The sequence below is a fragment of the Acomys russatus genome, chromosome 20, assembly GCF_903995435.1.
Source record: "Acomys russatus chromosome 20, mAcoRus1.1, whole genome shotgun sequence".
In the NCBI taxonomy this organism is placed as follows: domain Eukaryota; kingdom Metazoa; phylum Chordata; class Mammalia; order Rodentia; family Muridae; genus Acomys; species Acomys russatus.
The window spans coordinates 60,242,995-60,258,636 of NC_067156.1; the positions used below are offsets into that span (position 1 = coordinate 60,242,995).

The window sequence follows — 15,642 nt, forward strand, 5'->3', positions numbered from 1 at the left end:
CACAGGCAAAGGATGTAACATAGTCACAGTCCATCAGCTTGATCAATAATCTGCAGTTCCAAAAAAAAAAAAAAAAAAAAAAAAATCTGCAGTTCCAATTCCCTCACCAGGAGTGCAGATCAGCTCAAAATAGCAACTTTCTGGTCATGGCTTAGCCTTTCTGGTAACCAGCTACCACCCTGATGCCACCAAGAATAACCTGGCTGGCATCAGAACAAAGGACGTTCTGGTCAGGATATTCAGAGGCGTTTGGGAGCTACAGTCAGGAACTGGCTTCAACACAAGATGCACCGTATCACTTGGGACATTACAAAGGTTTCAGAAACTCTCAACAAGGAACCGACCCGAAGACAGGATACACATTTATTACATCACAATATCATAGCATCTCAATATACTTCATTATAGGTTGAAGCCTACAGTCTGGCTTATACCAAATGCATTTCAGGCAAGCTGTTCCCTAAGGGCACTTTACAACCCTCAGTCTTTCCTGACATCATATTTATGCTCACGGGATCTGAGCACTGTCCTCACAACAGAACTAGATGTGTTTTCCATTGCACATCTTGTACAGAGGCCCCACCTAGCAGTGCTTGAATATTTGCTGAAAGGCAGTGCTTTTTTTTTTTTTTTAACCCCCATCCCCACTTTTTAAATGAATTTTCAAGTTAGCATACAAAGAAACAAGTCCTGTTACTACATTTTCTTACATCAGGTGTACCCCTCCCCCAGCTGCTTCCCAGGTAACCCTTCCCTCTGCTCTCCTATCACACCACTCCATGGCCTTCTTGCTCCTCCCTTCTCCTTACTTCTCAGGATCCTCGCCTGGTCAGTCTCATGATCCACACCCATACACACACGCACACACACACGCACACGTATACGTATATGTATGTATATAATTTAAGTCCGGACATTCCTTCTGACTTTGGCTTAGTGTGTTTGTTCCAAGTTCCAGCTTCATCCATGTCCCTAAAGACATTTTGAAAATGTATATGTTCTATCCAAACAAAGTTTTATTTCTGTAATAAACAAAGCCAGGAAATGTAGAAGCTAAAAGCAAAATTTCAAGACTACCCCCTACACCTTACTGCCAATCAATCCCAAGCCTGCCAAAGCCTCAGGTAATGACATATCGGGTAAGTCCTCCCCCTCGGACCTCTGACAGTCTCTGGCAATGCCGCAAAATGTTCAAGATCACATGAAACCTCTTGTCAGCTTTCAGAGCCGTAAAGTCCTTTATGTCTGCCTCCACGATGAAAAACCGACCTAAAAAGAGAAACAACAGCTCTAATGTTCACGAGGCCAACTCTATATACGTCTTTATGTCATCACCTTATGAGTGACAGAGTCCTTCTTACTGTCCCTGTCCACTGAAAACATGGTAGCCCTGCTAAAATAACGTTCCCTATCCAGAAGCTGCAAGCCTTCCCTGCTATGTCTCTTTTCATCTGCTGTCGATGAACAGATGTGTCCTGGCTCATTTCTCCAGACACTGTGGGAACAGTTAACCCTATCACCTAACTAAAGACCTTGGATGAGCTGAGACCTCTTTGTCCAGTCTGCAAAATGGCACACAGGGAGTGTGAGGACCAGGCTTAGCGAACTGCCGAGCTCACAGTGAAGTGTTCACATAGCTGTAGACGACAAACTCCCCACACACAGCAGTTTCTAGAATCTGTTGTAATTCTCACTGTTCTCCCCCAAACAGCTACATGGTGTCATAGAGGCCATCACGTTACCTTTTGTGTCCTTCGTCTCTTCATTAATAAATCTTTGGTAGAGATTTCTCTTTGCAGCACTCATAGATGCTTTTGATTGATGTATGATCTTGTACTTACTAACTACTGCCTTGTTAATTTCTTTAATGACATCATTAATTTGGCAATATGTTAAACGGGATTTCATGTACCTGTTTTTTTTGAAAAAAGTATATAGTTAATCTTTTTTGAGTTTACTTTATATTTAAAGATTCACTTCTGCTTTTTATTTTTTCTGCTACTTTTAAAAGTAAGATAAGCCGGGCGTGGTGGTGCACGCCTTTAATCCCAGCACTGGGGAGGCAGAGGCAGGCGGATCACTGTGAGTTCGAGGCCAGCCTGGTCTACAAAGTGAGTCCAGGACAGCCAAGGCTACACAGAGAAACTGTCACTTAAGGCTGAGTGTTCCAATGTATGTAGATATTCTTTAAAAATCGTTACACAAACTTTTTCTTTTAGATTATAATTACATCTCTCTCTTCCCTTGATGATAGTGTTCCTGCAGACAGTGAGTGTAGCTAAAACGCAGGGCTTTCTGCAAGAAAAGTGGCAAGCACCAAACTACAAAGCGACGCTTGACAAGCCAGGCGTGATAACGCGTACCTTTAATCTCTGTGAGCTCAAGGACAGTCTGGTCTACACAGTGAGCGCTAGACCAGCTGGAGCTATACAGTGAGACCCTGTCCCAAACACTGCCCAGACTGTTTACTTCAACATCCATACTGTTTAAGCCATAAAGCTTGGCTGAACATCAGAATTTACTCAGTACTCACGCGGGAACGCCTTTGAACTCCTCAATAGTTATGAACGGCATCTCCTTGATAACTCTCTGTTCTTTGGGGGGCCTTTTTGCCAGTACAGGTTCCTCAACTTCAACTGGTTCTTTAGGGTCCAGATTTGGTTTGTCAGCCCTATAGAGTAGAGATGAACAGACAGGCAGGTAATCATCAGAATTAATCAGCATGCTAGACACTTTGTTCAAGCTGAGGGGGGCAAAATCTATAAACGTATAACAAATCCTGGTTTAATAATTTTCTAGCCAACTTTTTCTTTCTATGCCTACCCCTTGGTTACAAAGATCAAAATTATAAGAGGAATCTGAAAAATTACGTTCCTAAGTCTTCAGAGTATGTCTGTTTTATTTTATACCCAAAACATGTCATACATAGAATACACACCACATGCCCTCACCAACACCCTCATTTGCTTCTCAAAGTCAACATGTGTAAAGCTGAACTAAGCTCCAAACGGCTTCTCCTCTTCACTTCCCTAGCTTTGACCCTGCAAACATCAGTCATCTTCCACGTAGCCTAGAGTATCCTGTTAGTTGCTTCTATCGGTCTCGACCTACCACAGACTCACTCTGGCCAGCAAGAACCCTGGGTAACCCTTTAACTCGGCCTGCAGCTCCTTTCTCACTAGCAAATTGAGTCTAGAAACAGGCTGTAGCTTTAAGCTGCCAAGACGTATACTGCCACAATGGCTGAATTACTGCAAGAAAGAAGATACCAGATCAGGAAGCTGCAGATCCAAAAGAAAAAAAAGCAAGCAAAGGAATCCTCCAGAGAGACAGCAGCTGAGGACCAGACCAGAGCACAGTGAACACGACTGGTTGGTGGAGCTGTCCATAAAATCTGGAATACTCTTTCACTGTAGAGTAGAACTGCAGTAGGAATCACAGAAACAAACAGTGACGTGCCACACTTTTGTGGATGCTAACAGGACCTCCATCACTAAAGTGGCCGACTCTTCCTGTGCCTTCCCTGTGCTGGCCGCTCTCTTCCTCAGGGTGTACTGAGGACGCACCTGGTAACTCCCACATGCCCGGCTGACTGTTCACTGAAAACATCTCCAGCCTGTCCACCTGGCCAGGAGGAAGGAGACTGGTATCTAGTGGAAGATCAATGATGCTTCTAAACATCCTACTCTCAAGCGAGAATGTGCTGCCAAAGCTTGAAGGGCTAAGAACAAGGGGCAAGAGTGTATAGGAAGCATGCAGGTGTGTGTGTGTGTGTGTGTGTGTGTGTGTGTGCGCGCGCACGCGCGGGTGTGTGCGTGTGTATGTCTGTGTCTGTGTGTCTCTGTGTGTGTGTGTGTGTGTGTGTGTGTGTGTGTGTGTGTGTGTCATTTTCCTCAGAGACACAGAAATGACCAAACTGGAGAAGACAATAGAAGTATGGTTCTGTTGCAAGACTCAAAAAAATTAATAAACACTTAAAAAATTCAAGTACATGACAGAAAATAACAAATATTTATTTCCACCAACACCTCCAGACCCCAGGAATTGGTGGAAGTATACTTACGAGCTCTGGGCCACTGTCACGGGAGGCAAGTGGGAAGGAACGTGTTCTCTGAGATGCTCCACATCTTTAAAATCTTCTTCAAGAGAGACACAGAGCTCCTAAAGTTTAAAAAAGGCTTATGAGCAAGACTTCCTCCTCTGCGTGTATGACATCATAAGACAAAGTCAGGAGAGACCATGACACTCAAGAGTCCTCGAAAGTGCTGGCAGCACAGGGCGCAGTGGGAAAGCACCACACGCAGCACCTCGGTCAACAAGGAAATAGCAAGAAACAACTCAGTGGTAGAGCACTTCCTTCCAGCACAAGGGCCTGACGCCAGCACCTTAAAAAAGGAGGCGGGGAGGGGGAGCGGAGGCCTGCAGCTCCTAGAGCTCCATCTAGAGGATGCTGTTTTTCTCTATTGGGTTTTTTTTTTTTCTTCCCAGAAAACAAGGACTGTAACCAACCACATTATAATGTGAGAGCAGGTTGAACTTTGTCTTCCCCAAACACTTTAACCTTGGGAAGCAACTAAGAAACAGATGAAATACTGATGTTTTCCAATTTGCATGTTGAGTCAGCACGAGTTCCTCAGGGCTGCCTCCGCAACAGCAGCAGAGGGATTAGGTCCACCCAGGTGAGAGGCAGTTTTCATTCGTTTCTGGTTTGAGCTTTAAATTTAGTTTTTTTATTTGGTGTGAGTGTCTCAGTGTCTGTGTGTGAGATGTGTGGATGTCTGTGTACAGTGTGTGTGTGTTGGAGGGTGTACAGTGTGTGGAGGTGGGCGGGTACTGGGGGGGGGGGGTGCACCATGTGCATTTAGGAAGGGAGGTGCCCAGTATGTGTGAGGGGGGTACAGTGTGTGTTTTATTTAATTTCTACTAGGACATGGGCTTGCTCTCAATCATTATATGAAGAGACTTCGTGTCTCAGGTAAACACACTCTGGGCTCGCACCACCTGTGTGCTCTGGGGCAGATGAAAACTGACAGACCAACGCTGGTTTCCATTTTAAATCTACTGTATCTTTCAAGAATTCTATTATGCTCGCGGCCACTATTTTCCTTTCAATCAGGGATTAGATTAAGCTTCATTGTGCCCGTGCCTAGAGCTGAAAGTCTTCTCAGACAGGACTGCAGGCTGAGGGGACCTTTTTCACCTCATTGAGCACTACAGTGGTGCCAAGAGCCACATGAGATAGTCACGGTGCAGACTAGCTTCCTCGTTAGGAAAGTGCACATACTCCTATTCGCTGAAGTTAGTTAGAAGACTTATTTAGAAAAAAACGCACACATGAGTGAAGTTCAAGCTTTTCCTTAATGAGGAGTCCGTGTCCTTTATATAAACGAAGAAACAGAAGAAGCTATGGTACAGCCAGCCATCACTCCTTCGGTGAGGACCCTGAGTCCTCTAGAGTAAAATGGCTTCCTCAGTGGCAGAGCTCCAAGGGCGACGGGTAAGGCTCTGCATCTCACTTAAGGCAGGTGCTCTGCATTCAGCAATCTCCCACAGCATCACTTGTTTATATTAAGCCTACAAAGGATTATTTAGAAACTCCTCTGTAGTAAATAAAGCTATTGGCCAGTTAGCAATGAAGACACAAACAGCTGGCATTCAGAACTCCTTTGTACTGAGGACACAAGGTTACTTCATAGACTAAGAATTTACAAAGCCAAAAGCATCACAGGCATAAAGGATCCTTACAAATGACCTGGTGACCAGGGTATCCACATTCATAGCCTTCTCTGCTCAAGTTAGGAAAGCATTACCTTCAGTGAATCGTTGGTTTGTTCTTGATACTGAATTTCCAATTCAAATTGATTTAGAAGCTCATTGACTGTGATGATCTCATCTCTTATTTTGCTTAAGGTGGTCTTCAAGGCAGGGTCCTGGCCTATTATAAAGAAAGGGAAAATGAAAAGCAATCCTAGACCGTGTTCTGTCTTGTTTTGTGGTTAATGTATGACAAGTTCTTGCTATGCAGAGGCCCCGCTGACCTCCACCTTAAATCCCTCGCCTCTGCTTCTTCAGTGAAGGCCTTATAAGAGTGTGACACCAGGCCTGGCCTAACTTTCATTTCTAAGTAGTATAGAAGAGAAGGAAGAGAGAGAGGCAAGCTCACAGTGTTTCCTGCAGCTTTTATTTCTGGCAAATTTCTTCAATAGGATAAAACATTAGAAATAATACTCATTTGTACATGAGCCTAGGTAAGCACTCATGAGAAAGAGGCAATTCCTTCTGGGTGCCGGCATGAGGTGGGGCTCGCAGACACCAAGGAGGGTGTGTGCACAGAGCAAGCTAGAGAGAAGGCTTTCAGTCTCAGGGACATATCCTCAACTTTACTGTGGATAAGGTCCAATGACTTTGAGGCCTCAAACCACACGGTGTTGGAAATGAAAAATCTCAAGTGAGGCTGCTACCCTGCTTCAGAGGACATATATTGTTAAGGTATAACCTGAAAAATTGACATCGCTGAGGAGGTAAACTTATCAAGTGTGTCTGTATGGAGGAGGTGAGACTGAAGCTAAGTCAGGCATTCAGGCCCACTCTTCAAAACCCTTAGCCAGAGACAGAAACAACAACACAAACACAGACTGGCGAGGACCCTGGGTCCCTGGAGAAAACAAAGACAGGATGCTTTTATAAAGAGCACGTTTATACTTCTTGGATCACCTAGCACCTCCCTAGAATCATGGATTTGGGAGGGACTGGAAAATCGGAAGTTCCCTCCTCCCTACAAATAGAAAGGACTTAGAACAAGCAAGATGACTCAGCAGGTAAAGGTACCTACTACCAAGCCCAGTTAACGACCTGGTCTTGATCATGGTGGAAGCAGAGAAACAATTCCTGCAAACACACACACTAAATATGTCAGTAAATAATCTAACAAAACATTGTTTTAAAAGTAACTTTAAAAGTTTTAAGGCCAGCTGCGTGTGACTGGGCACGCCTTTAATCCCAGCACACTCAGGAGGCAGAGGCAGGAGGATCTCTATGAGTTCCAGGCCATGCTAAGTCTGTCACTCCTTACATGACAACTAAAATGAAGTGGTAAGTTAATTTCAGAGTTTTTGGGTTGTTTTTTGTTTTCACGGTTGCCGTGTGAGACAAGGTCTCACGGCACAAGCCTGGCTGTCCTAGAATTCACAAGGGCAGACCAGGCCAGCCTGAAACTCGAGAGATCTGCCTCCTGGCTACTGAGATTAAAGGCATGCCACCCAGCTCTGATAGGTTAGTTTTCAAAGGGTACTGATGCTTATACTAAGAATAATTTCAGAAAGGTGAATTAACTATCTGGGTATAGGATCTTTTCTGAACATTGGTATCTCAAAAAAAAAAAAAAAAAAATTTTAGTCACCTACACTTTAGGGTCTTCTTTACTGATCTGTAGTAATACAATCAATTTAGCAATTTCATACTTGGTGTTAGCTATCTGCCAAATTATTGCAGCCACAGTGGGAGAAATTATTAAACAGGCTGTGGAAACTAAGCATTATCTCAGCTACAAAATGACAGCAGTCCTGGGCATCTCACTACTCCCACCAGACCTGGATGGGACTGTTTCAATCTAGCTTTGCAGATCCCCAAATTACATATCTATCCAACCACAAAGAATCTAAAGAAAGCTACTCGTCAAAAAAATCCAATTCCTTTCTTTCTTCCGTTTGTTTAGAGACAGGATCTCAATATGTACCCCTGATGCTCATTAAGTAGACCAAGCTGGCCTTGAACTCAGAGATCTGCTTTTGCCTGCCTCTGCCTCACAGATGTGGGGAATCACCGGGTGTGCATTCGCCATGCCTGAGCAGATTTTGTTCAGCAAAAGTGGTGTATGGGTGGGGAGTACCGCAGTAGGAACTCAGATGAAGAAGCCATCATCCCAATGAGTGCCCGGAATTGGAAGCACTGGGGCACCTCCTAACTTCTGAGTTTGGTCTCCTTGGGTATAAAATGGGAGGGCCCACAATGTTGAGTTCATACATGCTTTTGACTTAACTATCTAAATTTGACTTAACTATCTAAAAAATGTGAACTGTGAACCACAAAAGTGGCTGGTTCATTTATTAGAAGTTCCCAAATAAGGACTGAAAATACCAAATGTCTAGGAGGGATATTCAACAGAATTTCATAGTAAATAAATAAGTAAATAAATAAATAAGTAAAATCTTGACCTATCAGTCCACGCCACAAAACTACAACAGAAGTTTCATATTCTTCCCAGAAGACAGAATTCTACCATCTATTCAGACAGCTTGCTTTTTTAAGACTTGACAAGGTTCATCTGTTCCTTTGATTTTTACGCTTTAACAATTAATTTCATTTTCAATTAGTTCTCTCACCCTGATACAGAGGGATAAGCTTCCTCCACAATATGATGGGAACTGGTTATGGGCTACTCCACCCTTAGTAGATGCTTTTCTTTTGTTTGTTTGTTGTTTTCTCTTGCAGGGTAGTCGATCCGTTTAGCTCTAGAACCACAGGTGATACACCCCCTTCAAATCTTATTGTTGGCCCTTATGTCTCAGAAAAACGTAAGTAAGCTAAATTTCACCCATTACCTAACGTCAGCTCTGCATTATTCAAGACAGTGACACTGGAGGGTTTTGAAAATTCACTATTGAAAATCTAAAATTACCTTAGGAAGAGAGAGTCATTATTGAACAATAATCAAGACGCATGTATGTACCCCAAGTCCGTGAGTGTTTTGCTTACCAAGATTTCGTATTGACAGAATTTTCTTAATATAGCCAATCTTCTCATTAACGTAAGAGCATAACTGTTCTAGATCTGAGGCCATCCTTTTAAGCGTCTGGATAAAACATAGAAACGCTTTTTAAAAGAAAATTAAGTAAAGCCAAAGTTCTGTTCACTTTCAATACCTAAAAATAGTAAACAAGTAAACAACATTGCTTTAAAAGGAAAGGACACAATAGAGGGCTTTCACCACCACCACCACCACCCCAATTCTACAAAATTCAGTGCCTAACAAATACACAACAGCAACATGTCTTGTGGCCTCCTGCAATCCAGGTACTTTAAACCAGCGCTATCAACTTCCTCTGGGCTGGTGTAAGATGGAGCGAAAGGTGCACAGCGCATGGTCCTTACAAGAGTGAGAGAAGAGGAGCCGGTATCATCAGGCGTGTATGATCTTTTGACACCGCGAAACGACATCCTCAAGTTTATGCTTGAGAACCAAATGATGCAACCACCAAGAATAAAATTGCAAAACAAAGAACAAACAACAACAAAACAACCTTTTCGACTTTTGCGCGGGCCTAGGTTGGTGGCGCCTGGCTGGAAACCGTGGTAGAAGGCTGGAGCCCACTCTCCGCGCCGAGCGGTATCCTCCGCAGCAGAGCGATGCCTCGGGCAGCTTCCGGGCCAGGAACCTCGCGGGATCTGGGAGCGAAAAGCCTTCACTGCGGCTGGGGCGTGAGTGCACGAAACCAGAGTCAGGAACTAAAATTCAAACTGTCCGCCGGAACTGGAGCGGCGCAGGCGCACAAGAGCGTCCCCCCAACAGCGCAGTCTCGGTGAGTGCACGAGTTTCCGCTGGGCGGGGACTGGGGCGGGGCAGGAACGGATAGCTTCAGGCGTGGAACCCTCACTTTTTGAGCCCTGGCACCCACTGTCGAATTCAGTTGCAAGTCCGTTTATCACCATAGTCCAGTCAGCGGCCCAGAGCTGGTGATAAAGTGAGCGGCTCAAAAGGTCCTTGGAATCTGCTGCACAGTCATCAGGGGCAGCTTCTACAAATATCAGGGACTGGAAGCAAATCATGAGCTCACGCACTCAGAGCGTGTTTTTAAACTATGCCCCGATGACTCCAGAAAGCGGCCAAGTTGGAGAGCTTAAAGATTCTGTCTTTATGGGGATTAGATACTCCATAAAGGTTAATTAAAACACCAAACTAAAAATTGCAAATGTGGATGATACGAAAGCAGAAGGGGACTGCTGAGGAGGGAAGCGGCTGAGTGGGCACGGGGAGGGCCAGTCCTAACAAAGTATATATGAAAAGGCGTAAGGAAGCGTGCTACTTTATATTTTTAAAGTTTTGTTTTTTGTTTTTGTTTTTGTTTTTGTTTTTTCCTGCTGAGAAAAGGGGAAAAGCATTCCAGGGCCGGGATACTAGCGCAGCAGTCATCAAATGCCTGAGTTCTTGCCATCTGTGCAAGGCAACCTCCAGTCTCTGCCCTGAAGCCTTTGTCCCCGGCAATGGAATGGAGGAAGACTAGCTTGATAGACTCCCCTCCAATGCCTTTGAAGTGTTTTCCTGGAAGCTGCACCCAATGGCTTCCGTCTACTTTTCACTGGCCATTCATATGCATAAAGGAAACAACAACCATAACAGTATTAACCTGGACAGTTTGATCACTACTATAGGAGTTCTATTTGTAAGGGACGGTGATAGCATAGATGGGAGTTTAGTGAGTTTAATGTTGTTTTTAACAAAAGCCCAGCCACTTGATTTTACCAATAAAATCTTGGGAGGCAGATGCTGGGGTGAAAGCCTACTAGTTCAGAGGAGCAGAAAAAGCACCCAGCTGATCTTCTCCTCAGCTGATGTAGGGGCGGGGCGGGGGAGGGGGAGCTCTCCTCCATACAGTCTCCAAACCCCTCCAAACCAAATGTCCCTCCTTCTACTTCCTGTGTGCCCCTCTATCCATCCTCCTGCTTCCTCTTACTCTCTCTGTTGTTGTTGCTTCCTGTGTTCTCTCCCTGTCAACTGATTGCTTTGCTCTGCCTCTTGACCTATGGTCAACTTTATTTAATCCTGTTCAAGCAGAAAGCTCTTGGATTACAGATGAGTGCTAGGGCTGAGCCACACCACTAGAAAAAGGGTTTTCCAATAAACAACACAATCCCGGGGTTCACATTGTGGTCAAATGTCCTGCAACAGTTCAAAATACGATCCTGTAGCATATGGTTTGGAAGCAGTGTCATTTGCAAAGCCTCTGGAGGAGCAGTCAGTGCTCTTAACCTCTGAGCTATCTCTCCAGCCTTCTAATTATTTTTAAGAAAGGGCAAATACAGTTGATATTTTCAAGAAGTTTTTGAAAATCATTTGGAATTTGTTGTTGTTGTTTTGTTTTGTTTTTCGAGACAAGAGTTTCTCTGTGTAGCCTTGCCTGTCCTAGATTTGCTTTGTAGACCAGGCTGCCCTTGAACTCACAGTGATCCTCCTGCCTTTGCCTCCCAAGTGCTGGGATTAAAGGCATGTGCCACCAACACCTGGCTCATTTGGAATTTTTAAATGATCAAACACCCCAATGAATCACCCTGCTGCAGAGCCTGACAGCACAGTACAACAGCAGGGGATCCCACAGGTCCCTAAGGTTTCTTTTTAGGTTTTCCAGGAGGCCTTGGGGAATGGGTATGGCCAGGCACTGTGAGGGAAGCCTGTCAGAATTATGATAGTTTGTTGCCTGCCTCCAAGTCAAGTTCCTCTTTCTAAGTCAATTTCTCCTCTCCTATGTAGCAGGATATTTGATCCTATTGTGAACTCTAAGACTAAGCTGTAAGAACCTGCTTCTTAACCACTTATCCATCTCTCGAGCTCAAGCCTTAATTGTTCTGTGCATCACGTACACCTCATATATTTATAATTTTACGGCTGTGTAATGGTTGTGAGAATTTATATGTTTTCAGAACAAAAGAACCAGACATGGAAGCTGGATCAGACCTGACAGGATTCATTCCTCTCAGCATGCGGGATGCTGACATGCTGCACCCTCCATGTTTCAGCCCCAAGCATCAGAACAGGGCAGCTTCAAAGAAAGCTTCCATACAGATTGGTCCAGTATTTTAAACTGTCCCACAAAGGACTTCTATTAAGCCTGGAATTTCTCAACTTTTGGAAACTAGACCACAAATGTTATTCCTGGCTTGATTAACCATGTTCCCCAATTTTATTTGGGCCCCTACAAAGGTACTATTTGCCCCAAATCAGCCGGAAGAATTATGCCCCATTTCCCCTGGGGGGGGGGTTGGGTAGGTGTATGTTTGCTCTTTTGGACTACAGATGCTTATTTTCACTGGGAGTTGCTTATAAGTTATAAGCTTATAAGTTACTCAGAGAGAAAACAAGGTTGGACTCAGGGATGTCTCTCTTCCTCTTTCTTTCGTAAATATGGAGGTAGGGGTTGAAAAGAAAGAAGCAGGGATATAGAAATATATAGGGATGGTAGGATAAAAGGTAGATTTAAATCTACTCCTCAACCAAAGGCCTTATTTGTTACTAACAAAAACAGTTATTTTTAATTCATTGGTATACAATTTTGCGTATTGGTACAAAATAAGATTAACTTTGATAATTATTTTAAAATTCAAATTTAACCAAGAAGAGACTATGAGCATATACAGGGGGAGGAAGTCCCCCTCAGTCACAGTGATAGGGGAGGGGGTAAGGGAAAAATGGGAGGGAGGGAGGAATGGGAGGATACAAAGGAGGGGATAACCATTGAGATGTAATATGAATAAATGAATAAAATAAAAATTTTTTAAATTCAAATTTAAGACTATTCTCCATATACATATATATACTTCCAATACCTGGAAAGTGCTATTGCAGGCTGATTAGGATAATTAAGTAATAGAAGCCAATTGTTAGTTGATCAAATTATGGTCGTGTCAACTACCAGCCTATTTTTAATCACAAGAATATACATCCTAGGTTTAACAGATAGATATGATCCTATAGATAGATAAGGTAAAATAGTTAGACAAGGTCTTCAAAGCCTCAAAGACCTACGAAATATGGCATTTAAGAAGCTTTTAATATCTTAAAGATTCTTTGACAAGACAGGTTAACTCCTGGCAACACCCAGCCTACCTCAAGAAGATGATGAGCATCAAAGATCCTCCTTATGGAGATGGCATCAAATGTGGCAAACAAGCCATTGGGCAAAACGTCCTCATTTCTGCCACAGACAGAATTCTGCCCTAAAATGGGCAAACTTGGATACAGGCAGAGTCAATGGCCAAACTCAGAGTCAATGCCAAGACAGGGTAAGCAAGGCCTCAATAGTTCCTGTCTCACAAATATGTCTGTCAGCTATATTGGGCCAGGAGGCTGAAAGATGATGCTCCAACGTTATGTAGAGTTTTGGGTGACTGCTCAGCCAGCACAATGCCTCTGTCATTTTTTTTTTTTTTTAACCTTCTCATTTTGGAAGCTGCTAAGCTGCACTTATGGTTCACTCAAGTAATTAAGTTTCATTCTTTCTCAAGTCTATGATGGGGTTGAAGACCAAATAGTTTAGTCATAGAATTAACCTTAGCTGTTTAGGGATTAAGATGTTTTTAGGTCTAGATAGAGGTTTGAGTTGATGGAGATGAGATATTGATTCTCATTCAGAATTTCAGACTCACCAAGATAGGAAAGATATTTTCTACAAGGTTGCCAAATTCATTTAGCCAAAACACCATGAATGTAACATTCATATGATCCCTGATTGTTTCATGGTTCTTCTTGCTGTATGTAATTTTTCTATTTACATGTAATAATATAAATGCATATGCCAAAAAATAAAATCTTAAAAAAAAATAACCTGTTTCTTGTTTTGTGTGGTTCAGCCCTAACACACACCTTTAATCCAAGAACTTGCTGTTTATTGAAAACAGCTGGTTATGGTATGGCTCAGCCTTAGCACATGTCTTTAATCCATGAGTGTTCTGTACACAGAATTAAATAAAGTTAACCCTAGGTCAAGAAAAGGAGCAAGAAACCAGCTGACAGGACAGAAAGGAGGGACTTTGAGTTGAAGGGTATTTAAGACAGTGTGGAAAAGTAGGGGCTTTTGGTTTTTGGTTTTTTTCTTCTGGGACCTGAGCTGAGTAAGAAGGTCACTGGGTGCTTTCTCTGCCTCTCAGAGCTAGCAGGTTTTCACCCCAGCATCTGGCTCTTGAGTCTTCATTGGTAAAATCAAACAATTAGGATTTTCTTTCTTTGAAACCACTCCTGACCCATCTTATCCTCCGCTGAGCTGTCTTCCTTAGGCTTCTCCATCATGGGGTAATCATTATTTTTAGATCCTGAACAAGACCACAAAAAAAGATGTTTCTTAATGAGGAGGGGGAGCTTGGGTCTCTGGGCACATAGGAGCTCTCTATCACCTGCCAGTGCCTGCTTAAATACATTCTAAATAGCAAGTGCTCTAAGGGGCATTTCCTTCCCTCCGTTCTCTGTAAACCAGTTCTTAGTATCTGTCCCTACTTTCTCCCCTGCTTCTACAGCTAAAGTTCCCTGGCCTGGAAACCAAGGAAGGGATAACTTCAAACTGAAGAAAATCAGCCTGCTGACGAGTGCTAACCTTAGTTCCTTTTTTCTTAAATATATGCTTAATAACATCAGTTTAAAAAAGAAAACCAAAAAACAAAAAAACCTTCTGTCTGTAGATTCCTTGTCCCATCCTGAGGATTCCGTGTAATTTTGTTTCTCTTAACATATAATATAAATAACTTTTTCAGTAACAATTACAGTTTTGTATGGTATATCCTCTTTGGGAGACCAGAATAAAGCAGACTTAGAGAGAGAGAGAGAGAGAGAGAGAGAGAGAGAGAGAGAGAGAGACTGAGAAATGGATTACTACACTAAAGGCCATAGAACGGATATTATTTAAGGATTTTTTTAAATCCAAATATATGATACTAATTAATAAAGCATCAGTTTTCTTTAACCCCATAGCTTCCAAAATAATTGACAAGACTATGATTTATTTTACAAGCTTAAAGCATTGGAGCTGGGCAGATTTCCACCCTCTAGGCTACTTAGCTTCCTCTCAGCTACACAGCCCAAGTTACTTGCCAATAAGTTGTCCTATCTGCTGGATCTGCTCCATCAGGCCATGTCTTCTTATCCCATTTCTGTCCCTTCTCTCCTCTCTCCTCTCCTCCTCTCCTCTCCCAGCCTCATGGTCTCCTGACCCCAACCCCAGGAACATCAACTCCGCCTCCCTCTCTTCTGCCAAGTCACAAGCTTCAGCATGTTTTATTAACCAGTCAGCTTTAAATTAGGTAGAGCAAGGTTTATACAACAGAGACAGTCATGAGAATGTGCTAGTCTGGGTGGTAATCAGATCTTGTGGACCAGTAATTAGCATTAGAATACATAGCATCAGACTAACCCCCAACATAATAAAAACTTGAAAGGAATGCAATCTAGAATTTGCTAGCATATCAAAAGAGATAGTCAGATGAAAGAAACCCACAGGAACTTGAGGAAATTGTAGAATGGCAGCCATTGAGAAGCTGGGTAGAAGGCTTTTGCTACAGGCCAACATGGTCTGACTGGATACTGTATGTATGCTGTCAAGGTTCAACTACTGGATGAAGGTCTATATGCCAAATTTGAAATGCTGGCCCTGTTTGGCGATGCCTTAGAGCACAGTCATACATGGTCTGTGTGCTTCATTTTGCAGAGTTTGGAAAGCTGAAGTCTATGTACCACACCATGGATCATATTCAGAATACCAACAGGATTTAGTTTTGAGTTCTGGGGAAGATGTCTCTGAAATTTCACCTGTGTTGAGATGATGGCTATCTTGGCAGTGGGTGTGTTGGACCCTAGAGTCCAATTCAGGAAGGGAGTCGCCGCGA

The 15,642-nt window shown here is 43.1% G+C and overlaps 1 protein-coding gene across 1 annotated transcript; it reads right to left on the minus strand.

Moving 5' to 3' along the window:
- Nucleotides 1–913: 913 nt before the first annotated feature.
- Ska1 (spindle and kinetochore associated complex subunit 1) lies at nt 914–8,978 on the minus strand. Its single transcript, XM_051163167.1, has 6 exons — nt 8,755–8,978; nt 5,811–5,935; nt 4,064–4,161; nt 2,534–2,671; nt 1,743–1,912; nt 914–1,269 (listed from the first exon to the last, which is right to left on the minus strand). The coding sequence occupies exons 1-6, from the start codon at nt 8,837–8,839 to the stop codon at nt 1,121–1,123; spliced, it is 765 nt and encodes a 254-aa protein (XP_051019124.1). The 5' UTR covers nt 8,840–8,978; the 3' UTR covers nt 914–1,120.
- Between the last annotated feature and the right edge of the window lie 6,664 nt (nt 8,979–15,642).

Coding starts and splice junctions, on each gene's coding strand:
- Ska1 (XM_051163167.1), bottom strand. CDS start 8,839: ATGGCCTCAGATCTAGAACAGTTATGCTCTTACGTTAATGAGAAGATT. Junction 5,936..8,754: donor TCTGTCAATACGAAATCTTG/GTAAGCAAAACA, acceptor TCTTTATAATAG/GCCAGGACCCTGCCTTGAAG. Junction 1,270..1,742: donor AGAGACGAAGGACACAAAAG/GTAACGTGATGG, acceptor TTCTCTTTTTAG/GTCGGTTTTTCATCGTGGAG.